General features: G+C 43.2%; 1 protein-coding gene across 1 annotated transcript in view; it reads left to right on the forward strand.

Moving 5' to 3' along the window:
* TOP1MT (DNA topoisomerase I mitochondrial) overlaps positions 1-25625 on the forward strand; it is a 37072-nt gene extending 11447 nt beyond the window's left edge. Inside the window, exons 5-14 of the mRNA XM_067467244.1 lie at positions 3012-3199; positions 4833-4977; positions 7044-7187; positions 8191-8376; positions 9623-9691; positions 12504-12618; positions 15454-15581; positions 17277-17371; positions 22848-22997; positions 23912-25625. Coding sequence (XP_067323345.1) covers positions 3012-3199; positions 4833-4977; positions 7044-7187; positions 8191-8376; positions 9623-9691; positions 12504-12618; positions 15454-15581; positions 17277-17371; positions 22848-22997; positions 23912-24014 — 1323 coding nt within the window. The 3' untranslated portion in view covers positions 24015-25625. The remainder of the gene's footprint in view (positions 1-3011; positions 3200-4832; positions 4978-7043; positions 7188-8190; positions 8377-9622; positions 9692-12503; positions 12619-15453; positions 15582-17276; positions 17372-22847; positions 22998-23911) is intronic.
* The last annotated feature ends 969 nt before the right edge of the window (positions 25626-26594 follow it).

Here is a 26594-nt window from a genome sequence, read left to right on the forward strand (position 1 = left end):
CTTTTATACACCTTTCCTGCCCATCTCCCCCCTCTTCACAGAGAGAGAATTGAGTCAGCCAGGATGATTCAGTCAGAATGTCACAGAGGGAATTTGTGATGTCTTCATGCCATCAGAAATTGACTCCTGACATGTATATATAATACAATATACTATAGTATATTATAATTATATATATTATAATGTAATTTATATGAAACACTATATTTAATATATCTATTCAAAGTACACATGCATAAAATAATACGAGGGGTATTTTTTAAGTAAGGTCCGTTGGAACATAAGTACACAACGAAAGTTTATTTCAAAAACGTACATTTATTTTCAGAAAGTACATACTTCACTCTATTTTTCGACATAGTTGCCAAGTTTGTTCAAACACTTATCATACCTCTGAACCAATTTTAAAATACCCTCTTCATAAATCCTCGCTTCAACTGAAGCCACCAAATCATCTGTAATCAAAGAAGGGCGACCAGAGCGGTCCTCATCATGGATGTTGTCACGACCATCTTTGAATTGTCGTACCCACTTACGCACTTTGCTTTCACTCATAACAGTATCACCGTACACTTCACAAATCTGTCGATGAATTTCTGCAGCAGGCAGGTTCCTTGCTGACAAAAACCATATCACTGAGCGAACCTCACATGCGGAGGGTGAGCTGATAGTCTTAAACATTTTTAAAGCACAGAACAGAACCGTACAGGTGAGCTACAGAGCGGAAACTGAGCACAGTTGTTCCCGAGGCATGCCGGTACACGACACACACGCTCGTTGCGGTATGCGCGCAAACTACTAGTGTCTATAACAAAATGGACCTTACTTAAAAAATACCCCTCATATATCATATAATGGTATGTTGCGCAGTTTCTCAAGTCGCTCCTGACACGAAAAAGTATATTGTGATATATAATGTATATAGTACAATATACTGTGAGAATTATAATTATATATATTATATTATAATGTTAAAGTATTATTTATTATTATTTATTTTGAGGTTTTATATACCGACCCTCTCACCTTCAAAGAGGGATTTGGACCGGTTCATAACATGTGTTAACATACAAAGAATATACAATAACAACACAATGCCACTTCATTACACGACTAAAATATCGGCACCATACACATTAAAACATTATCATCCCAGTTAAAAGAGCAAATCGTCCAACACCATCACAATCCCATTCATCATCATCCTTTCATGTGGGCAAAGAATTAAATCAGTTGTCAAATGCTAACAAATTGAAACTGAATCCAGACAAGACAGAGGTCCTACTGGTCAGTCGGAAGGCCGAACAGGGTATAGGGTTACAGCCTGTGTTGGACGGGGTTACACTCCCCCTGAAGACGCAGGTTCGCAGCTTGGGAGTGATCCTAGACTCACCGCTGAGCCTGGAACCCCAGGTCTCAGCGGTGGCCGGGAGAGCTTTTGCGCAATTAAAACTTGTGCACCAGTTGCGCCCGTACCTTGGGAAGTCTGATCTGGCCACAGTGGTCCACGCTCTTGTCACATCCCGAATAGACTACTGCAACATGCTCTACGTGGGGTTGCCCTTGAAGACGGTTCGGAAACTTCAACTAGTCCAGCGAGCGGCAGCCAGATTGCTCACCAGAGCGACATACAGGGAGCACACCACCCCCTTGTTGTGCCAGCTCCACTGGCTGCCGGTGCAGTTCCGAGCACAATTCAAGGTGCTGGTTTTGACCTACAAAACCCTGTACGGTTCCGGTCCAGTGTATCTGTCCGAACGTATCTCCCTTTACGTCCCACCCCGGAGCTTGAGATCAGCTGGGGAGGCGCTGCTCTCGACCCCACCACTGTCACAAGTGAGGCTGGTGGGGACGAGGAGCAGGGCTTTCTCAGTGGTGGCTCCTCACCTGTGGAACTCACTCCCGGGGGAAATCAGGACATCATCATCCCTCCTCTCCTTCAGGAGGAGGGTGAAGACGTGGCTTTGGGACCAGGCCTTCGGGCAATCTGGCAATTAAATCAGATGAATACGACCAAGCAGGATTGAAGAAGTGGAATTGAGAATGAGATCTTTGAGTTAGTGAACGCTGACCATGTGGGGGGATGATTTGGGTTTGTATGGGGTTTTTATTGATTTTATTGATTTTATTGGTATTTGTATGAATTGCTGTTAACTATGAATTTGTAATAATTTTTGTATTGATTGTTTTGTGACGCGGGCATCAAATGGTGCCTTGCTTTTGTAAGCCGCCCTGAGTCCCCCCCGGGGTGAGAAGGGCGGGGTATAAGAACCTGTAATAAATAAATAAATAAATGCCGCATTCCACAACCAGGTCTTTGTTCGTTTCCTGAACGTCATGAGGGAGGGGGCAGTTCTGCTCTCTAATGACAGGGAGTTCCAAAGTCGAGGGGCCACCATCGAGAAGGCCCTGTCCCTCGTCCCCACCAGCCGTGCTTGTGCAGGCGGTGGGACCGAGAGCAGGGCCCCTCCAGACGATCTTAGTGGTCTTGATGGTTCGTAGGGAAGAATACGTTCGGAGAGGTAAACAGGGCCAGAGTCGTTTAGGGCTATACTATATTTAATATTATATCTATTAGAATTACACATAAATAAAATGATATATTATTGTATATAATAGTATACTATGCTATATAGAATATATAATACAATATACTATAAAAGTGGAATGACAAGACGATGCGACGTAAAATGATTTTGACGACGAGACGCTGAGAATTGTATTTTATGGTTTTAATTGCTAATTATTTATTGTTTTTACATGGTTATTTTATATGTAATTGTTTTGACTGTATTTTTATCTTGTGGGGCATTGATTGCCAAATGTAAACCGCCTCGAGTGACCTTCGGGCTGAGAGGGATGGTATTCAAATATAGTAAATAAATAAATAAATAAATAAATAAATACTGTGGCATGTAAATAGTTAAAGAAATAAGAAAGCATGTATTTATTATGTATTTTAATAAAATGAATTTGTTATATATGTGTATATGTATACTTTAAAAAATCAGAAATTGAAAGCAGAGGCAGAGAGAATCCAGGAGGAATACGGCTACTGCATCATTGACGGGCACCGGGAGAAGATTGGCAACTTTAAGACGGAGCCTCCGGGTCTCTTCCGGGGCCGCGGAGCCCACCCCAAGATGGGGAAGCTCAAGAAGCGGATCCAGCCGGAAGATGTCATCATCAACTGCAGCAGGTAGAACCACTCCGAGTCGCCTCTGGGCTGAGAGGGGTGGTCTATAAATATAGTAAACTAGCCACGCATTGCTGTGGCCCACATGGGGGTTCTGTGTGGGAGGTTTGGCCCAATTCTATCATTGATGGGGTTCAGAATGCTCTTGTGAATGTAGGTGAACTATAAATCCCAGCAACTACAACTCCCAAATGTCAAGATTCTATTTTCCCCAAACTCCACCAGTGTTCACATTTGGGAATATTGAGTATTCGTGTGGAGTTTGGTCAAGATCTATGATTGTTTGAGTCCACAGTACTCTCTGGATGTAGGTGAACTACAACTCCAAAACCAATGGACACTGCCCACCAAACCCTTCCAGTATTTTCTGTTGGTCATGGGAGAACTGTGTGCCAAGTTTGGTTCAATTCCATCGTTGGTGGGGTTCAGAATGCTCTCTGATTGTAGGTGAACTATAAATCCCAGCAACTATAAATCCCCCACCCAAGTCCTAGAAGCACTTTAGTACAATTAACATTATTGCACACCATATTATTTTTTATTCCTATGCTCCTCCTGCCACTCTAGCACTTTTAACCCTGTACCCCATTGCGCTGGCCGGCCCAGTTTTAAAGTGTCATGATGTATTGTTATTGTCGTCATTGCTTGCTTAACTATTGATTTGCTGTGTTTTCTATTGTCGTGTTATGTTTTACTGTATTGTGTTTTGAGGCTTCGGCCTGTGTAAGCCGCATCGAGTCCTCCGGGAGATGCTAGCGGGGTACAAATAAAGTTAATAAATAAATAAATAAACTACAACTCCCAAATGACAAAATCATTTTTTTTAGTGAATGACATACATTGGGTTGTTAGGTGTCTTGTGCCCAAATATGGTGTCAATTCATCCAGTGGTTTTTTTAGTTCTGTTAATCCCATAAACAAACATTACATTTTGAAATTGAAATTTCAATTTCAAAAGCCATTGAAATACACAAGCATGTGGACAATTTCAACAGAAAGGAGGAAACCATGAAAATGAACAAAATCTGGCTACCAGTATTAAAAAAAACTCTAAAATTACAACAGCACAACAACAGAGAGGAAGCAAACAAGGACATCTAATCACCTCTCAACAAAAGTTTGCTCCAGGCACTGTCAGGCCATTATATGCTAATCAAGGTGGTCAGTTGAAACATTCACACCTAGCTCCAGCAGACAAGAGTCCTTTGTCCCACCCTGGTCATTCCACAGATATATAAACCCTTTTTCCTAGTTCCAACAGACCTCACTACCTCTGAGGATGCTTGCCATAGATGCAGGCAAAACATCAGGAGAGAATGCCTCTAGATCATGGCCATGTAGCCCGGAAAACCCTACAACAACCCATTACATTTTTATTTATATAGTAAAGAAATAAATAAATAGGTGCCAGCTTCGTAACTACGGATCAGGACAATTTTGCTGCCAGTGCCTCTGTTCAGAAGATATCACCTCATTTTGTGTCCCTGTGAGAAATGGATTTGGAAACATTGGGCTTGTTGTGAAAGCTGCGATTTGGAAAGCAAGGAAATAGGGACAGGAAGAGCCTGAAACCCTTGTTGTGGTCCCACTAACGTTTTTAAACTTGGTTATCTTTGTTTCTTTTCTCTACTTCCAGGGATTCAAAGATCCCTCGTCCCCCTCGAGGCCACAAATGGAAAGAAGTGAGAAGTGACAACACCGTCACCTGGCTGGCATCGTGGACGGAGAATATTCAGGGGTCCATAAAATACATTATGCTGAACCCCAGTTCGAAGTTGAAGGTGGGGATGATGTGCCTTCCCTTTGGGAAGTATTTCCCCCAAAACACTCTCTCTTGCTCAAGACTGAACAACTCACCTAGAATTTGTTTTGTCCTTTTAATCTCAGCAGCTCCCCTCTATGTTCACGAATAGCGATAGATCCAGATTTGCATCTTGCACAAGGAGATCCATGCATTCCAAAGGCATGCTGCTGGAGCCTTACTTAATGGAAAAGGATTATTTGGGGACAGCAATAGCTTGTTGTTACATAACCTCCTGTGATGGCACACCCAAGCCTATGGGAAAACTATAGTGTCTGGCTTTACTTGAGGGCTATCTGTATACCTTCTGTTAGGATTAAGACCCTTAGCAGACAGAGGCAGTTTAGGCAAGGTGAAAAGATAACATGTAATGATGTTGCATTGTGTTGTTTTGTATATTATTGTATATTAACACATGTTGTGAACCTATCTGAGTCCCTCCTAGGAGGTGAGAAGGTCGGTATATAAAACTTCTAAATAAATAAATAAATAGCATATTATGCTATATAGTATATATAATGCAATATACTATGAAAATGATATTTTATATAATAATTTAAAAGTATATAGTATATTTAATATAATATCTATTAAAATTAGAATGACACATACATAAAATATAGTATTGTAAGACTGTAGAATCTATATAGCAATATGAATTGACCACTCACAAGCCGGTTTTGCTTTGAAATGGATATATTGCTTGTATCTCTGCAGCAAAGAAAGACACTACTGACTTTTTCCCACCATAAAATAAATAAATAAAATAAATAAAATAAATAAAATAAATAAAATAAATAAAATAAATAAAATAAATAAATAAAATAAGATAACCAAAATGAGTTTACTGCAAACAAGATGAATAAAGGGTTAACTCCACTTGGATTATCATAAGGTAACTTAAAACAATACATTACAAAAGGAGCCTTTGCTGGCTGCAATTATCTCTCTGGAGTCTTCTGCCTCTGGTGCAAAGCGATGTTTATAAATCTCAATCTTCTTTCTTGTGAAGCATAAGCTGGACATAAGCTTCTGTTGTCCTTTGGACTTTCTTGTGAAGCATAAGCTGGTCATAAGCTTCTGTTGTCCTTTGGACTTTCTTGTGAAGCATAAGCTGGTCATAAGCTTCTGTTGTCCTTTGGACTTTCTTGTGAAGCATAAGCTGGTCATAAGCTTCTGTTGTCCTTTGGACTTTCTTGTGAAGCATAAGCTGGTCATAAGCTTCTGTTGTCCTTTGGACTTTCTTGTGAAATGTAAGCGTTGTAAGTGGTCTGAAATGTAAGTGGTCTGAAGGAAATTCCATAAGAGCTCAATTTAAGTCCCAGAAATTGATTTCTACTCCCCCTAGTCTTTGACCTTAATTGCCGAATTCTTTCTGACCTGCGTAAACATTGGGCCTCTCTATGGTTCTGGCTAATTTCCAGCCGGCGACTAGTCTTATCTATCTCTTCATTAACTGCAGGTGTGAAACTATCTTGCAGACTCGAGAAGGGAGTGAACTTTCAAGCCTGGAATTTTCTCATGAGAACTTAGCCTTTCCCTTGACACTTCTCGATCAGAGTCTGTAGTAACCTTATTGTCCAAAGTGTCTCCATTTTGCACCTCATCTTCATTGACATCCAAGACAGGCTCAGAAACATTAGAAGGGGAAACACTATAACAGATTCAGGGTGAAACACAGACTGAGTCCCAACAATAAGCTGGTCATAAGCTTCTGTTGTCCATTGGACTGGTGGTATAAAAATACTGCTGAATGCAGGTGCTAAGGATGCCTGTTTTTGGATTGCTAGGCCTAGCATTACCAGACAATGCTCCAAGCCTCTAGTGACTGTAGAAAAAGGAGTCCAGCAAGAGGGTCTATACTGGCAAATGGCATAGACCAACTAATGCTGGCCTCTGGGGGGGATTTTCAGCTCCACTCAAAACTAATACAAAGGAAGGTATCTAAACAATTGGAAAAACCTATGAACAGGGAGAACTGAAGCAGAGGAGAGGAAAAGGCAGAGCCAAGACTTCACATCTCCCCTCCCATCACTCTTTCCCCAGGGAGAAAAGGACTGGCAGAAGTACGAAGTGGCCCGCTGCTTGAAAGGGGTGGTCAAAAAGATCCGCTCTCAGTACCGAGCTGAATGGAAATCCAAAGAGATGAAGAAGCAGCAGAGATCAGTGGCACTCTACTTCATTGACAAGGTAAGGGGAGTGTGCTTTTTTTTGTAGAATCGTAGGCTTGTAAAACTAGAACTCCCACAATTCTATTGCATTGAGCCATAATTCTACAATGTAGGTCAGGCATGGGCAAACTTTAGCCCTCCAGGAGTTTTGGGCTTCAACACCCACAATTCTGAACAGCCTACCGGCTGTTAGAAATTGTGGGAATTGAAGTCCAAAACCCCTGGAGGGCTGAAGTTTGCCCATGCCTTTTGGTTGGAAGTTACCTGATTGTTAGTAGCCAAGGAATGTTTCAGTCCCTTTTACTCTAAGTGTGATAAAAATTCAAAAAATACACCTCAGCAAAGCAGAAGAATTGTTCTCACCAATATACAACAAACAATATCTCTGGTGAGACTTATTTACACGACAATGTGCAAACACATAGCAAAATAATACAGTTTCTTTACTTAGTTATCAGTAGAATGTCATAATCTTGCCATAAATAAGCAGTCTTCCTTGGCACTCCAAACTGCTTCAGTCTTCAGTTTCAGGATGTGCATAACCCCTCCCAGCAACAGTCAAAGGTTTCTTCAGCTCAAATGAGCCATCAAGCTAAGCCAAATGCAAAGCTCAAAACTTGCAAACCTAGTGCCTTGCTATATGCTGAAGCAGATAACACACCCAATTAACTTGTGGCAGCTGTAACAGAAAAGATTCTGATCCTCTCTGTTACTTAGAAAAAACCTGATGTAAAGCTATAGTAGCAACAATCAACAGGGTAAGGGAGCGAGTGCTTTTTTGTAGAATCGTAGGCTTGTAAAACTATTGCATTGAGCCATAATTCTCCAGTGTAGGTCAGGCATGGTCAAACTTTAGCCCTCCAGGAGTTTTGAACTTCAACTCCCACAATTCCTAACAGCCTACCGGCTGTTAGGAATTGTGAGAGTTGAAGTCCAAAACCCCTGGAGGGCTGAAGTTTGCTCATGCCTTTTGGTTGGAAGTTACCTGATTGTTATTGTTGTTGTTGTTTATCTCCTTCCAGCTGGCCTTGAGAGCTGGGAACGAGAAAGAGGAGGGCGAAACGGCTGACACGGTGGGCTGCTGCTCCCTGCGTGTGGAGCACATCAGGCTGCACCCGCGGCTGGGCGGCAAGGAGAACGTCGTGGAGTTTGATTTCCTGGGGAAGGACTGCATCCGCTACTATAACCAGGTGCCTGTGGAGAAGCAGGTGAGGAAGGAACTATATGTTGAAGCTATTTGCAATTTATATTATAGATTTCAAAGTATGTATGTATGTTTAAAAATGCAGTAGCTATGTGTCGAGTGTAATGTATTCCTGTGTGAAAAGAGTTAACTGAACCATGGAGGGAACGGCATTCTTAGAGAGGTTCATAAATCTGGTGTATAGAACAAATGGACGCAACATCGTGCGTCATATGTCATACGTCACTCTGGAATGCAAGAGGTGTGGACTAGTACTGATAATAGTTAGTGTGTTTGCAATGTTACGATCGGACAGTGATGAAGCAAGTTTACGATGTGCTGAGTGTTAAATAGCTTCTAATGTATATAGCTGTAAAAAATAAAGTAGTTTATAGCCTAAGGTGGCTGTGATTGATCTGTTCCTGCCTTGCTGTGCTGCCGATGTCACTGACACGATAGTCAAACTATCACCATAGAGAATATGCAGATCAAGTTTGCAGATGGGGAGGGAGAGCTAATACTCCAGAGGACAGGATCAGAATTCAAAATAACCTCAAAAATTAGAGAGCTGATTGGCCAAAACTAACAAAATGAATTTCAACAAGGACAAATGTAAGATACTACACTGAGGCAGGAAAAAAATGAAATGCAAAGATGAGTGAGACCTAACTCGAAAACAGTCCATGTGAGAAAGATCTTGTCATCTTTGTGGACAGGAAGCTGAACATGAGCTAACAATGTGCAGCAGCTTAAAAAGCCAATGGGATTCTGGGCTGCATCCAAAGGAGTCTAGTATCTAGAACAAGGGAAGTCATGGTGCCTGTCTATTCTGCTTTGGTTAGATCTCTTTACCTGGAAGACTGTGTCCCATTCTGGGCACCACAGTTCAAATGAGATATTGACAACTGGAAGGAGTCCAGAGGAAGAGGGAGACTAAAAGGATCAAAGTTCTGGAGACCATGAATCCCTCTGAGGAGCGGCTTAAAGAACTGGTCATGTTTATCCTGCAGAAGAGAAGATTGAGAGGGAGACATGATAGTCATGTATAAATATGTGAAAAGATGTCATAAGGAAGAGGGAGCAGGCTTGTTTTCTGCTGCCCTGGAATCTGGGACTCAGTGGATTCCACCTGAACCTTAGGAAGAACTTCAAAAACAACAAGAACAGGCCTGTGCGTGCAGACATTTCAGTAGCAGTATCTCTAGCAAGGTTTTTTTCCACATGTTATAAGATTTTATGATCACAGCTTCTTGGTTTCTTGGTTGATGCAGGTCTTCAAGAATTTGAAACTATTCATGGAGAACAAAGATCCTGGAGATTGCCTTTTTGATCAGTTGTCTGTAAGTTGGAGATTCATTTGGGCTGGGGTGTTGGGTAGACCTTCCTATATATTTTTTAGTTACTGGCTTTCAGCCTAGCTATTGCACTCCAGACCAGGAAGCCTCTGACTTTAAACACCACACAGCTGAGTAAAATGCAAGCATTTTATTGAAGATAATTAAAAGCAGTAGCAGTAAAAAGCAATCCACAAAAATAGGTAAATCCAATTAAGTAGAAAAGAAAGATAGGAACAACAAATCCAGGAAACAGTTCATCAGAGTTCATGATAATAAATACTGGAATTTCCAAGCCAAAACCCCAAAACTTGAGTATGAAACAAACAAGGCACTTCAGCATGGAAATTACAAGGCACTTGAATCTATCCAAGGCAAGGCTTCCAGGGACCTGAGAGGATGTCTTGACTTAATTCCAATGTTGCTTCATCCGGCTGCAGATTCTGTACTTGGCACTTTTATCCCCTAACTACTTTATATTCCAAGCAGCCAGGAATGGATTTCTTCTCAGCCTTGAATCTGCTATCAGTCGCTCTTGCAATCTGGCAGAGCACCTGAGAGCCAGGTTTGTTTTTATTTGCTGACTGAAAGCACTATCTACTGGCTCATTAATTTCTGCAGCTGGCCCAGGTGCCGAGCCTTCAGGAACATTCCCATCAGAAAAAGTTACTTTGAACAGGAATCCCATTATCATTCTCTGCATCTAGAGCAACCTCATCATTAGACACATGAACCTCATTGTCACTCCCAACATCCAGAGCACCCTGATCATTAGACACAATCACAGTTTACTCCAACACTAGCTCTTCAAATATCACACCAGTTAGGGCCTATTCCTCCAGTTCTCTACCTCTTTCCAAGAGCTCTTTACATTATGCTCAATAATACAATCAATAAATAGAATAGCATTTTCCGAGTAGAAGCTCATGACATCACAGGTACTATTTCTGGTGTTACGGATTCCATAACAGAAGGTGGGATTTGAGCTTCTATCAGTTAGGATCTCTGCAAGCCTACCTGTTGCAACTCAGGGTAGTTTCACCTTGCTCCCAAACACCACCACACCAGAGCTGTAGATTTTATAGTTTATTGAGAAAAAGGCAAAGTCAAAACATAGAATAAGAAATGCAAAAGTTCCACAAGCAGGACAGAGGCTTAAATGCAAAAACACGGTTCCCAAGACCCAAAGGCAAAAACATGAAGCATAATCATTCAGGCAATGATCAAACAAGAGTCCATGGTAAAACAGTGAAACACAAGACCCAAAATCCCAGATTCAGGAAGCCAAAAGCGTGCTGCTTAAAGCCAAGGTTAATCTATAGGAGTTTGCATGGAAAGAGCCACGTTTAACTGACAACTCCCGTTTGTTAACCAGAAGGCTAAATACCCCTTGCAATCATGAACGCATTGCGATGACCCTTGGTCGACTTGGCTTCTCGCTTACCCGCTAAGCAAGAGCTCCTTCAGACCCTTAATTCTAAGTGTTCTTGTCTGCTCATTATTTCACTATCTTCAAGGCTCTCTTTATCTTGGTCCAGCTGGACTAGGTCACCGTAGGAAGGCTGGGGAGGCGAAGAGAACTCCACCTGGCCGTTATCTATCCCACTGACATTCTTTTCCCCTGAGAACTGACTTGATGTTTCTCCTGCTGCACTGTCTGAGGCAGGCACAACAGAAATCTGAATCCCATCATTCTCTTCATCAGGGACCTCTGGCCAGGGGCGGCTTGTCCATTATGCAAAGTAAGCAGTCGCAGAACACTTTTTTTGCCAGGGGCGCAGAGGCATCTCTGTAAATGCCCCTCCACCACCACTTGAGGAGTGCCCCCTCAGCTCACAACAGCCCTAGCAGTCCGGGGGGGGGGAGCCTCGGCTTTCTTGCCTCGCTGCCGGGCGATCCTCTTCCCAAAGGGGCCGGGCCCTTGAGCCTCGCCTCTCTCGTTCCTTCTCCACCTGGCCACCGGCTGCGCGAGCAGAGCCGGCGCTCAATCGTTCTCCGCGTTCGATCCCTTCCCCATGACCGGCTCCCTTTCCCGATCCCCCGGCGCTCCACCCGCCTCCTCTTCTCTCCCCAATCTGCGGGTAGGCCATTGGGACCAAAAGAGAGAGAGAGAGAGCCCCTCCGGCTGGAGGTATTTCCCACCTCCGCTCCCTCCTTTGTTTTTGCACCTACCTTCAGGAAAGGTGGGCATCTCCACCTCTGTCTCTCTCTCTCTCTTGGTCCCAATGGCTGAGGAGAAAGTCAGGAGAAGAGGTGACTTTTGGTGCACACACCGGGGTCTTCAGGCACGCCTCCAGACCCAAAGTGGGCCAGGCAAGGGAGCAAGTGTGGCAAGTGTAGTTACTGGGATGTATAGTTCACCTACAATGAAAGAGCATTCTGAACTCCACCAATGATGGAATTGAACCAAATATGGCACACAGAACTCCCACGACAAACAGAAAATATATAGCAATGATTGGGGGGGGGGGGGGAGGAATACTGTTTGCTTACCGTTGAAAATTGCCTAGGGCCGCCTCTGCCTCTGGCTCACCAGACCCACAGGGTTCAGTTTCAGACTCAGAACCAAACTGACTCACAACACTACCACACAATTCTTAAGTTTTGTTTTTTCCTGGACTTGTGAGAGCTGGAGGAGTGCATGAGTGGTGGCAAATATAATAATAATGACTAGAAGGACTGGCTTGGAAGGGGAAAGGGAATCAAGTTTTCTGTCTTCAGCAACTGGAAATTGTGGGCTCTTTTTCTCTCATCTCCTGTGTGGTGGGACTTTCTCATTTATTTGCTCTATAAACACCTTCCCCTCTTCATTTTCTAGACCACTTCCTTAAATAAACACCTCCAGGACCTGATGGCTGGCTTGACGGCCAAGGTCTTCAGAACGTACAATGCTTCCATCACTCTGCAGGAACAATTGGACACGTTGACAAAGAGTAAGTGGATTGACAATACCACCCATCGCATTCTTCCCGATTCTCTGCTTTTCCTCCAGAGCTGGGCTGAAAGGTCTGAACAAGACTGTTGTCTCTTGTAAGGCTTTGCAAGAACCTCTGCAACAATTTCAATAGTGCATGGTTGGGATTGGCACTTCTGTTGACAGCAAAGGGTGCGGATTTTAGTCTGATATGAGATCTGCAATCTTCCGAAGATGAAAACCAAGCAATGGGCGCCATTATTCAGTGATCCTTTTTCTCCCACCTTATTTTGGTTGAAGTAATGTTTATTGTTGTGAAATGAGGTCAATAATAACAAGGCTGCTTTTGGGACCATAGAGAGAATAGGGCATGTGTAGGAGGGCATGGCTTACTGTGAAAGAATAGCGGGTAGAGCAGCAGGCGAGGACTTTCAGTGCATAGGTTCTTTTCATTGCAATTTCCAGACTGAGAGGGTATATCAGAACTTTTACAGGACTCACACTTTTGCACAAAGAATGACATTGAACATATAGACATACTGATTCTATGCAACTACATTGGATTCACAAACAATTGGTTAACAAACAAAGAAAGAAGAATTACATTTTCCACTCAACGTTCACACACATTTATTTATTTATTTACAGTATTTATATTCCGCCCTTCTCACCCCGTAGGGAACTCAGGGCAGATCACAATGCACATATACATGGCAAACATTCGGTGCCATAGACACACAACATATAGAGACAGACACACAGAGGCTATTTAACTTTCCAGCTTCATGAGGGTATGCTTTTTGAATTCCAGCCACCAGGAGAGCTGTCACTTCACAATCCACTTGTGACACCTTTAGAGTACTTGCTCATTCTTTTGCATGCTGCTGGAGAGTTTTATGATGTTGTAAATTAGTTAAATTAGCCTCCCTGCATAAGCGGTACCTACATTTTCGACTTGACAGATGCAACTGCCTACCCTGGATGGCGAGGCGCTACGCCAAGCTGCCTACCCTGGATGGCGAGGCGCTATGCCCATCATCATTGGTAAAGAGTCTGGGAGTCCTTTTGGACCCTCTGCTGACGATGGAGGCCCAGGTCTCCGCCGTGAGCAGAACCACCTTTTTTCACCTGCGGCAGGCTAGACGGCTGGCCCCCTCCCTGTCCAGGGACGACCTCGCTACGGTGATCCAGGCCACGGTCATCTCAAGACTGGACTATCGTAATGCCCTCTACATTGGCCTTCCTCTGTCTGTGATCCGGAAGCTCAAGTTGGTACAAAATGCAGCTGCTCGGCTTCTTGCAGGAATTCCGATGAGATGCCACATAACACCAATCTTACTACAGCTGCATTGGCTACCAATTGAGCACCGGATCACTTTCAAAGTGATGGTACTCACCTTGAAGGCCTTGCATGGTCTGGGGCTGATGTACCTGAGAGACCGCCTCACCCCCTACCAACCCCAGAGATCCCTCCGGTCTGAGGACCAAGATCTATTGGAAATTCCCAGTGTCAAGACCTTGCGTCCAACAGCAACCAGACGCAGAGCCTTTACAGCAGTGGCACCATCACTCTGGAATACTCTGCCACCTGAAGTCCGTGTCTTGCGGGACTTATCAGCTTTCCACAGGGCATGTAAGACATACCTGTTTCGACAGGCTTTTAATGTTTGATATTGCTGTTTTGAAATTGTTTTAAATTGCTTTTAAATTTTGTTAGATTTTAGCTATTCTTGTAAGCCGCTCCGAGCCCCACGGGAGTGGCGGCATATAAGTTCAAATAATAAATAAATAATAAAAACTGTCTTTTGGGCTGCAAAGGTTGGCAGCAAGCTAGACAAATGGTCGGGAGCTTACTCCCACCCGAGCTGGCTTTGAACTCATGACCTTTTGGTCAGTAGTGATTTTAATGCAGTTGACTCCCAATGAGTTGCACCACAACCTGGTCCACAACCACATGTACATGTATTCATCGTCATGCATACCTCACCATTCTTCCTCTGTCATCTCCTGGAGAAGAACACCTCTTAGGCCAGACCCTGCTTCCTTGCAGCCTGCCAACACATAGTTCCAAAACTTCCATAATGCTTCTAAACTACAAAACAATGCCAAGGACCAGATCTGTATTTTCCTTACATCAGATCCTGACTCCCTGCAAACGTATCATGACTCCAAAATGCACTCCGTCTTCTTCCCTTGAGAAAGAAGCCCCAAAGTGTATAGAAGACTGCTTTCCCATTGCTGATCTGACACTCTCATATACCATCTCTATCCTTCTCGTGGACCAGAGAGGCAAGTGAACAACACTGCTGTCTGTCACACTTGAGAATTATTAGATTGAGTCTTTTATAGGAATATTCCGCTGATGTAGCAAATAATTGTCCTGTTTGAAATTATCTTGAGTCTTCAGGTAATAAACCATTGTGTTCTGGGTTTGACTTGAAAGAGCATTGTCTTTGACTAATATAAACAGTCTTTAGAGTTAATCCAGTTTCCGGTCAGCAAATGTCAATAGATGTAAACAGATGTAAACATTTCTCTTATCACTTTCCCAGTTCTTATCACAGTTTACTTTTCAGTTCTCATTAGCAACTTTTGATTACAGCCCCAGAAAGCAGATTTAGTCATTGCAAGCCTCTGATTCATTTACCTTTCATTCAGTTCCATTCATACCCACTCGTCATATTAAAGTCACATTTATCAGATCTGTACATTATATTTCTTGTGACACCAGAGCCTGGGAAGAGGTGCGTTTGTGGACTGTTGTTCCTAGAATCCCCCAAGCAGCTAATTTCATTATTTTTGGGTGCCATCATTGGGTGGTCCCTTACTCCAACTTCTTCTCTTGCACCAACAGAGAAAGACAGTGTTGCAGCTAAGCTGCTTTCCTACAACCGAGCCAACCGTGCGGTCGCCATCCTGTGCAACCACCAGCGGGCAACACCAAAGACCTATGAGAAGTCTATGAAGAACCTTCAAGCAAAGGTGAGTCAGTGGAGGCCACACTTCATCTGTTTTGTATATGAGGAAATGAAGTCCCAGAGAAAGGAGACCTATTATGCCAGACAGGAAAACACAACCAAAGCTCTTCTGACAGATGGCCATCTGGCCTCTGTTAAAAAACCTGTAGAGAAGGATCCAAGGTCTCTCTCCCAGGCAGTTTCAGATTCCACTGCCAAACATCAGGACACTCTTCATAATGTTTAGATGGAATCTCTGTAAGGAATGCCTTAAATGTGGGGTCCGCTTTGGCTTCACTTTGAAAAAGCAGGAGAACTAACTTGGAATTGTGTTGCCCAAGGCTTTCATAGCCAGAATCACTGGGTTTCTGTGGTTTTTTGGGGCTGTATGGCCATGTTCTAGCAGCATTCCCTCCTGATCTTTTGCCTGCATCTATTTCAGGCATCTTCAGAGGTTGTGAGGTCTGTTGGAAACTAGGCAAGAAGGGTTTATATATCTGTGGCATGATGTCCAGGGTGGGAGAAAGAACTCTTGCCTTTTGGAGGCAAATGTGAATATTGCAATTGGCCAGCTTGATTAGCTTTGAATAGCCTTGCAGGTTCAAATCCTGGTTACTTCCTGTCTGGGGGGATACTTTGTTGGGAGGTGTCCTCTACAATCAGGACAGTAAATGAGAGCAACACTAAAAAAAACCAGGGGAATTCCAGACAGGAAACAATCATGGCCATCTAACACCTCCCAACAAAGGATTCTTGGGGTCCTTGTGGACTCCAAGTTAAACATGAGCTAACAATGTGATGTGGTGGCAAAAAAAGCCAATGGGATTTTGGCCTGCATCAAGAGGAGCATAGTGTCTAGATCTAGGGAAATCATGCTCCGCATGCTCTATTCCGCGTTGGTTAGACCACACCTGGGATATTGTGTCCAATTCTGGGCACCACAATTCAAGAGAGATATTGACAAGCTGGAATGTGTCCAGAGGAGGGCGACTAAAATGATCAAGGGTCTGGAGAACAAGCCCTATGAGGAGCGGCTTAAGGAGCTGGACATGTTTAGCCTGAAGAAGAGAAGGCTGAGAGGGGATATGATAGCCATGTATAAATATGTGAGAGGAAGCCACAGGGAGGAAGGAGCAAGCTTGTTTTCTGCTTCCTTGGAGACTAGGATGCAGAACAATGGCTTCAAACTACAAGAAAGGAGATTCCATCTGAACATGAGGAAGAACTTCCTGACTGTGAGAGCCGTTCAGCAGTGGAACTCTCTGCCCCGGAGTGTGGTGGAGGCTCCTTCATTGGAAGCTTTTAAACAGAGGCTGGATGGCCATCTGTCGGGAGTGATTTGAATGCAATATTCCTTCTTCTTGGCAGAAAGGGGTTGGAGTGGATGGCCCATGAGGTCTCTTCCAACTCTTTGATTCTATGATTCCCCCAGGCAGGAAGCAGCTGGGCTTCAAAGCAGCAAGGCTATTCAGTGCTAATCAAGCTGGCCAACTACAACATTCACACTTGCCTCAAACAGACAAGAGTTCTTTCTCCCAGCCTGGACAGCATTCCACAGGGATATAAACCCCACTTGCTCAATCTCTGAGGATGCCGGCCATCAATGTGGGCGAAACGTCAGAAGAGAATGCTTCTGGAACATGTTGAGACATCCTGGAAAATTCACAGCAACCCACTTACTTGGAATTCCCTTTATTTTTATTTATTTTTTGGCTTCCAGATCGATTGCAAAAGGGACCAGTTGTGCGATGCAGAAAAGGAGCTGAAGAGAGCGAAGGCAGAACACAAAGCCAAAAAGGATGCCAAATCAAAAGCGTGAGTCCTTCCGGCTCTTATTTTAAGATCCTGAGTTATTTTAATTCACAACCAGCAGTTTCTCTCTGGACTGGGACATCAGCCTGCGCTGTTTTCTCGTACATTTGCACTGTGAATTCCCTGTTTATCTGTTTTACAACCCACCAGAAATAGCTAAAGTTATCACAGTTTGAGGGGACAGATTATCCAGATACAATGCACCCCTTTTAGTTCTGTCCCGAATCTTCTGCCGTCACATTATTGGGTTGTTCTGACTATCAGTTGAGGAGGGGAAGGATGTTGCTTTTTCTTGCTTCAGAATTACTTTCCTACCATGAATGATTTTATAAACTTCCACCAAGTCCTTTCTGGCTTCTTCTTTTTCTTAAATCAAGCAGTATAATGGTGAGGAAAGGAAAAGCATCCCCTTTCCAAGAAGGAAAGCATCCCCTTCCAAGAATAAAGCTTTAAACGGCTCAATGTTTTGTTGAAGGCTTTCGTGGACAGAATCATTGGGTTGCTGTGAGTTTTTTGGGCTGTTTAGCCATGTTCCAGCAGCATGCTCTTCTGACATTTCACCTGCATCTGTGGCTAATGGCATCTTCAGAGGTTCTGTTGGCAGAGAAGCAAGTGTAGTGTGTAGTGTGTGTGTGTGTGTATGTATATAAATAAAAATGTAATGTTCGTTTGTGGGATTAACATAACTCAAAAACCACTGGACGAATTGGCACCAAATTTGGACACAATACACCTCTCAGGCCAACGAATTTCATCTGCATCTGTGGCTAATGGCATCTTCAGAGGTTCTGATGACAGTGAAGCAAGTGCAGTGTGTGTATCTATATAAATAAAAATGTAATGTTCGTTTGTGGGATTAACATACCTCAAAAACCACTGGACGAATTGGACACAAGACACCTTTCAGAACGAGTGACCATCACCCATAAAAACACAAAAAACCCACAGTGGATGAGACTTAAAAGCCAAAAAAAACCCATTACAATGCATGTGCAAAAGCACATATATACATAAACACACATATATACAAATATATACATACACATATACGTGTGTGTGTGTGTGTGTGTGTGTATATATATATACACACACACACACACACACACAAACATATACACAGACTGGGCCACAGCAAAGCGTGGCAGGGGACGGCTAGTGTGTGTGTGTGTGTGTGTGTGTGTGTGTGTACACACACACATACATACATACATACACACACACATATATATATAGGAACCCCCGGTGGCACAGCGGGTTAAAGCACTGAAATGCTGAACTTGGTGATCGAAAGGTCGCAGGTTCGAATCCAGGGAGTGGGGTGAGCTCCTGCTGTTAGCCTCAGCTTCTGCCAACCTTGCAGTTCAAAAACATGTAAATGTGAATAGATCAATAGATATTGCTCCAGCAGGAAGGTAATGGCGCTCCATGCAATCATGCTGGCCACATAACCTTGGAGGTGTCTATGGATAACACAGGCTCATCGGCTTAGAAATGGCAATGAACACCAACCCCCAGAGTTGGACACGACTGGACTTAATGTCAGGGGAAAACCTGACATTAAGTCCTTTAAGTTTTACTATATATACATCTGTAGAATAATATCCAGGGAGGGAGAAAGAACCCTTGCCTGTTGGAAGCAAGTGAGAATGTTGTAGTTAGCTAGCTTGAATTAGCATTTGAGTAGCCATGAAGCTGCAAAGTCAATCAGTGAGGGTACCTTCATAGAGATAGTGAAGCAAGTGGAGTGTATATATACCTGTGGAGTAATGTCCTGAATGGGAGGAAGAACCCTTATCTGTTTGAAGCAAGTGAGAATGTTACTTGCTTCAATCTGTTTGAAGCAAGTTTGAAGCAATCTGTTTGAAGCAAGTGAGAATGTTAGCAAGCTTGAATTAACTATTGAGTAGCCATGAAGCTGCAAAGCCAATCAGTGAGGGTTTTAGCATTGAGGTAGCCTGGGCTTTGTTGCCTGGAGGCATCCTCTGTAATTAAAAAGCACCAGAATCAAGACAGTAAATTATAAACACCAGTCAGAAACAGGAGAACTCCAGAAAGCAAACAATCAGGGGCCAGTAAACACTTCCCAAACAGAGGATGCCTCCAGGCAACAGAGGCCAGGCTACCTCTACCCTCACTGATTGACTTTGCAGCTTCAGGGCTACTCAATACTATACAAGCAGCTTGCTTATTGCAACACCCACACTTGCTTCAAACAGACAAGGGTTCTTTCTCCCACCCGGGATATTATTCCACAGATATGTGCATATATATCTATATAAATAAAAATGTAATGTTTTTTGTGGGATTAACATGACTCTGGACGAATTGACATGAAATTTGGAGACAATACACCTATCAGGCCGATGAGTGACCATCCATCATAAAAACACTGAAAAACATGGCAGAAGAGACTTAAGAAGCCAAAAATTAAAATACGTTACAATGCATGTGCAAAACCACACACACACACACACACACACATGCACAAAAACACACATATTGTTGCAACTCAGAGTAGGCTTCACCTTGCTCTCCAAATACCACCACACAAGAGCTGTAGATCTTGTAGTTTATTGAGGAAAACATAGAGTAAGCAGTGCAAAGTTCCAAAGACAAAGATTAAATGCAAAACACAGTTCCAAAATCCTCAGGTAAGAGCATAAAACATAATCCTTTAAGCATTGGTCAGACAAGAGTGAAACAAAAGCCCCAAGAATCATGATTCAGGATCCCAAAGCGAGCTGCTTTAGAGCCAAGGTTATTCCATAGAAGCTTTCATGCTAAAAGCCACGTTGAACTTACACCTTCCCCTTGTTAACCAGAAGCCTAAATACCTTTTGCCAACAAGAAAACATTACGCTCTTGCCAGCGTGAAAGCATTGCGGTGACCTTTCACTGACATAGCTTCTTTCTTGCTGGCTAGCCGCGAACTCCTCCTGACCCGCCAATCTAAACGTTCCTTTCTGCTCATTAAATCACTATCAAGGCTGCTCTCTTCTCTATCAGTATCAGCGTGAAACGACTGAGAAAGTGAAGGCCTCTGCACCTGGTTGTTATCTAATTCGCTGGCATTCTTTTCCCATGAGAACTGACTTGTTGACTCCTTTGGTGCAGTGTCTGCAAGAGGCACAGAAAAAAAGGCATAGGAACAGGCCCAGAAATCTGAATCCCATCATCCTCTTCATCAGGGAACATTTCAGGCTCACAAGAGGGTTCAGTTTCAGGCTCAGAATCAAGCTGAGCCACAACACATACACACACACACACACACAAAGAACATATATACAGACTGTGTGGCAAGGGACGGCTAGTGTGTGTGTGTGTGTGTATATATATATATATATACATATATATATATACAGGGTTAGTCAAAATGAATAGGCCAATAAGATAGGCCAAAAATTAATTGTACCCGAATGTATGTTTACTGTAACCAAACCACAGCTACGTAGCGACAGATAAACTATCAAAGTTTTTTTTGAGCAACACACATGTACGTTAATGCCGCTAGGCGTCGCTAGGAGTCGCTGTTTTCAAAATGGCGGAATCAGGCAAAGAGAAGGCGTTTTGTGTGATGACATTTGCTAAAACAATGTCAGTAATTACGGTCCAGCGAGAATTTCGAGCCAAGTATGGCAAGGAACCACCTCATCGACATTCCATTACGAGGTGGGTAAAGCAATTTGAGGAGACGGGCTGCTTATGCAAGGGTAAAACCACAGGACGACCGCGTGTCTCCGAAGACACAGTGGAATCCATTCGTGCATCCTTTCAACGAAGTCCCCAGAAGTCGACAAATCGTGTTTCCACGGAATTGAACGTTCCGCAAAAAACTGTGTGGCGCGTGTTACGCAAACGTTTGCAGTTCAAGCCGTATAAATTGCAAATGGTGCAGGCTTTGAAAAAAGGTGACTATTCGAAACGACACGATTTTTGCGAATCAATGCAGCGAAGAGTAGAGGAGGAAGGCTTTGCCAACAGACTGGTCTTCAGTGACGAGGCAACGTTTCACCTGTGCGGGAAGGTCAATAGGCATAATCTCCGCTTTTGGGGATCTGAAAATCCTCATGCCGTATTGGAACATGTAAGGGATTCGCCGAAGGTAAACGTTTTCTGTGCAATAACCAACCGTCACGTGTTTGGCCCATTCTTTTTCGCGGAGAAAACCGTAACAGGCATAGTGTACGCTGACATGTTGTCTGAATGGTTGATGCCACAGTTAGAAGAGAAAGTGCCCGATTTCGTATTCCAACAGGACGGTGCCCCTCCGCATTGGCACAACAGTGTACGCGAGTACCTCAACGAACACCTTCCCAGACGTTGGATTGGCCGTGCTGGAGTGACTGATCTTCCATTCCTCCTGTGGCCCCCCAGGTCCCCCGACCTCACACCATGCGACTTTTCTCTCTGGGGGTATGTGAAAGACACTGTGTTCCGACCTCCATTACCGCTGACCTTGGACGACTTAAAACAGCGCATATGTGCTGCATTCGATGCCATTACGTCGGATGTGCTGCAACGGATGTGGAATGAACTGGACTATCGCTTGGACGTCTGCCGTGTCACACGGGGCGCCCATATCGAACATCTCTGAAGGTGAGACAAAACTTTGATAATTTACTGTCGATACGTAGCTGTAGTTTGGTTACAATAAACATACATTCGTCTAAAATTAATTTTCTTGTTGGCCTATTCATTTTGACTAACCCTGTATATATATATATATATGCATACACACACACACTCCACTTGCTTCACTGCCAAGAACCTCTGAAGAAGCCACTAGCCACATATGCAGGCGGAACATCAGGAGGGAATGCTGCTGGAACATGGCCATATAGCATGAAAAATCCACCATCAAGGGCTATTTCACATTTTCGTTCTGGTGTTGTTTTTCATGTGTCTATCTTTGCGATGAGGGATTTTGTTGTATCAGCCCTACAAAATTACCCAAAGCCATCCATTTTAATATATTCTTAACTTTTGGGGTACTTTTTGGTTTGGTTTTGTTCCCAAATGGTGTAGAAAAATATCCCAATTGTGCACCAACCATCCCGGACCCAATGTCACATATTTTTTCACTTCAAATACATTTGTTTTTGTCCTTCCCAAAATGACAACTGGAAGAGCCGTTCAGCAGTGGAACTCTCTGCCCCGGAGTGTGGTGGAGGCTCCTTCTTTGGAAGCTTTTAAACAGAGGCTGGATGGCCATCTGTCAGGGGTGATTTGAATGCAATATTCCTGCTTCTTGGCAGAATGGGGTTGGACTGGATGGCCCAGGAGGTCTCTTCCAACTCTTTGATTCTATGATTCTATGTCACCTCACTTCTTGTCTCCAGTTTCGAAAAGGCGTGATGCAAAGTTTTTTCAAGGTTTTAGGCTCACTGTTTTAGTCAAGCTAGCATTGGATGTGTTTCCCTCCTTGGTGTGTCTTTGTGTCCATCCCTCTTTCTGCTACATTGCCTCTCTTTGAAAGCAGCGCTCTGGAGAAGAAAATTAAGCGAATAGAGACGATTGAAGAGCAGCTGGCAAAGCTGGACATGCAAGCCACGGATAAGGAGGAAAACAAGCAGATTGCTTTGGGCACCTCCAAGCTGAATTACTTGGACCCCCGCATCACTGTGGCCTGGTGAGTAAAGGGCACACGAGATTTTTTTTTGTGTAATTCCTGGTCTGATTAGAGCAAGAATATATAATATATAATAATAAGAATATATAATATATATAAGTAAGGTAAATAAATAAATAAATAAGAAACCATGAGTTTCTCATTCTGTTCCAGCCACACATTACTGTCCAAGAGACCTACTATGACCCTAAAAAAGATCAATTTATTGTTGTCAAATAAGAGTACATCTATATTGTAGAGTTAATGTATTGCTGTGAGTTTTCCAGGCTGTCTGGCCATGTTCCAGAAGCTTTATCTCCTGATGTTTAGCCCACTTCTATGGCAGGCATCCTCAGAGGTTGGGAGGTCTGTTGGAAACTAGGCAAGTGGGGTTTATATTGATTGACAAGTTGGAATGTGTCCAGAGGAGGGCGACTAAAATGATCAAGGGTCTGGAGAACAAGCCCTATGAGGAGCGGCTTAAGGAGCTGGGCATGTTTAGCCTGAAGAAGAGAAGGCTGAGAGGAGATGTGATAGCCATGTATAAATATGTGAGAGGAAGTCACAGGGAGGAGGGAGCAAGGGCTGATTCAACCAGAGAAGTCAGCCATAGTAGAGTACCTGATGAACCAACCTGGACACATAATATTCTTTGAGAACACAGAAATGCTGGACTACTCTCACAACCACAACCGTCCCTGTAAGGAGGCTCAGAAGAAGAGTGGAGATCTTCCATGGGGTCCTGTGACCTCTCTGTGTTCTTCCTTGTTTACTATTAGTGAACAGAGAAGCCACTGAAATCCACATCCGCATGTGGACAATTTCAACAGAAAGGAGGAAACCATGAAAATGAATGAAAGACAATCCAGTTATCTCTCAAAGGTCAATCTGTATCTGAAATGCTCCTTTTTCCCATCTGTTTTTCCTCCCTGCAGGTGTAAACGGTTCGACGTTCCCATCGAGAAGATTTACAACAAGACCCAGAGGGAGAAGTTTGCTTGGGCCATCGCCATGACGGATGAGAATTTCAAATTCTAGCAGATTCTTTCAAATTGCGATTTGCCTGCATTGTTTGGGACTTCTGTCATGTCCTCTTTGGTGAATCTAAAATACATCTAGTAGAGGAAGATCTGGTGCTCCTAGCTTCTTCTTTTTGTACCAAAAGAGAAGAAATGCAGTTTTGGGCTTTGGCCTCAGAATGTATGAGCCACCTCTCCTTTTGGGTTACCTAATAACAACAAAAGGGTTGCTTGGACATACCTTTAGTTACTCTGGTTACTTTCCCATAATACCAAGGCCCTCTTCTCTCCAACGGTGGAGGTCCAAGAAGGCACCGACTTTGCCAATGGTTTTCCTAATCTTACCTTCTCTGCATCAGAGATGCTTTCCGTTTATCCTTTTGTAAGTTTGCACATTTGGAAAATTGAGGTCGATAGCAACAAGGTCCTGTTTACATGGCATGCAATGGGATCAGTGATTGAATTTGCACTTAATAGTAGTTGTGCTGAGACGAAGAGCAGAGAGGTGGGCCTTTTGGAGCATAATTTTTAACTTTGGGAGGAAAGTATCTCACCTTGCTGCCTCTTGCAGCAGAATATAGGAAAGTGTGTTTTATTAGAGTTAAGAAAGAAACACAGCCACTAAGAGCAAAGTGTCAGAGAAATTTTGGGGGTATATGTGCAGCGGAAGAGGTTCCTAGATCAACAGACACAGGACTCCAAAAATCAGGACTCTGCAGTCTTACAGTTGCAAAATAACACAAAGTACATCTACACACGTCCATTCTTAGCGGGCTATAATCAGGGACTACGAAGCACAGCACAAACAGTTTCTGAACATCTGCTTATCAGTCCTCTGGTTGTAACCGGATCCTCCTTCTACTTCCCACAGCCAGAGAACATGTTATCTCATTTCTGTCAAGGTTACATTTTCTCTGCTTCTCACAGTATTTCTAATACACAATCGAACATAATAGAATCCATCTTGAAATACATCTTAATCCATCTTGAATTACATAGAAACACATTGAAAAACACACATGCATACCTCAATAATCCTGACACAAAGTAGGAATTTTGCACAATATCATTCCATGTTGGTTTTTGAATCTGTCCAAGAGTGTTTGGTTTGTACGAATCTAGCACTGTCTTCACTGGATGTGCAATGGTTCAATTTAGGAAGGGAAATGCAGCAAATTCATTGGGGAAAAGATGGTGAAGGGAGAGCAAGACTGTAAAATATTATTTATGCAGAGATCTGGAGTAAAAAGCACTGAGGCTTCTTAGACAATATTTATGTCTTTTTTTGTTATGGATGCTGGGAAGGGAACCTATGTTTGGAGCAGGAAGAAATAATGTAGACGATGCACACAAATCCTGGCCATGAAGCTTTCCAGATTTATGGTGTGTTTACAAGGAGTACGTACATTATTTTGTTTCCTTGTCATGTGAAAATCACTGGTTCAGCGTCAAAACCACATCTGGAATCCTTTAACAAATTCAACATTTCTGACTGCTGCGTCAAGTAAGTTTCGACAGTGTTCAGATTTCAAAGAACTCAAGATTTTTGAGTATTTCTTTATTTCTGTTTGCTGTTACATTGAATGGAAAGTGCATTATTAAAATACATGTGTTTTGCCTGAGCATTGTACCCGCTTTGTGTTGGCGGTGGGCTGATTATAAAGGAAGCAGAAGGGTCATGTTGGCAGGGCTCTGCCATTATGCAGGCAGAGATGAACCAAAACAAACATCCAGCGTGTGTAAAACTGTTTAATTAAAGCAGCACTTACGATCTGGCTGTTTTCATAGTCCAAAATAGAAAACATAAAGATAACACTCAGCCTCAGAATATGAAACAAAGACTAGGGAAGTCATGCTACCCCTCTAATCCGCTTTGGTTAGACCACACCTGGAATATTGTGTCCAATTCTGGGCACCACAATTCAAGAGAGATATTGACAAGCTGGAATGTTTCCAGAGGAGGGCGACTAAAATGATCAAGGGTCTGGAGAACAAGCCCTATGAGGAGCGGCTTAAGGAGCTGGGAATGTTTAGCCTGAAGAAGAGAAGGCTGAGAGGAAATATGATAGCCATGTATAAATATGTGAGAGGAAGTCACAGGGAGGAGGGAGAAAGCTTGTTTTCTGCTTCCATGGAGATTAGGACGCAATGGAACAATGGCTTCAAACTACAAGAAAGGAGATTCGATCTGAACATGAGGAAGAACTTCTGACTGTGAGAGCTGTTCAGCAGTGGAACTCTCTGCCCCGGAGTGTGGTGGAGGCTCCTTCTTTGGAAGCTTTTAAACAGAGGCTGGATGGCTATCTGTCAGGGGTGATTTGAATGCAATATTCCTGCTTCCTGGCAGGGGGTTGGACTGGATGGCCCATGAGGTCTCTTCCAACTCTTTGATTCTATGATTCTATGACTGACAGCAAATGCTGATGCAGGTTTAAGAGAACACTGTAGTCAAAAAGGTCCAGTCCAGTAGTCAAATGCTTAGAGTTCAATCAAAAGTCTATACCATAGTAAATAACCAGTCCAGAGATTCAAGTTTCCAGGGTTCCAAGAGTTAGGAGACTGAAGATACACAAACCTGGGGGAAAACCAGAAGCATCTA

The sequence above is a fragment of the Anolis sagrei genome, chromosome 4 (assembly GCF_037176765.1).
Source record: "Anolis sagrei isolate rAnoSag1 chromosome 4, rAnoSag1.mat, whole genome shotgun sequence".
NCBI lineage: Eukaryota > Metazoa > Chordata > Lepidosauria > Squamata > Dactyloidae > Anolis > Anolis sagrei.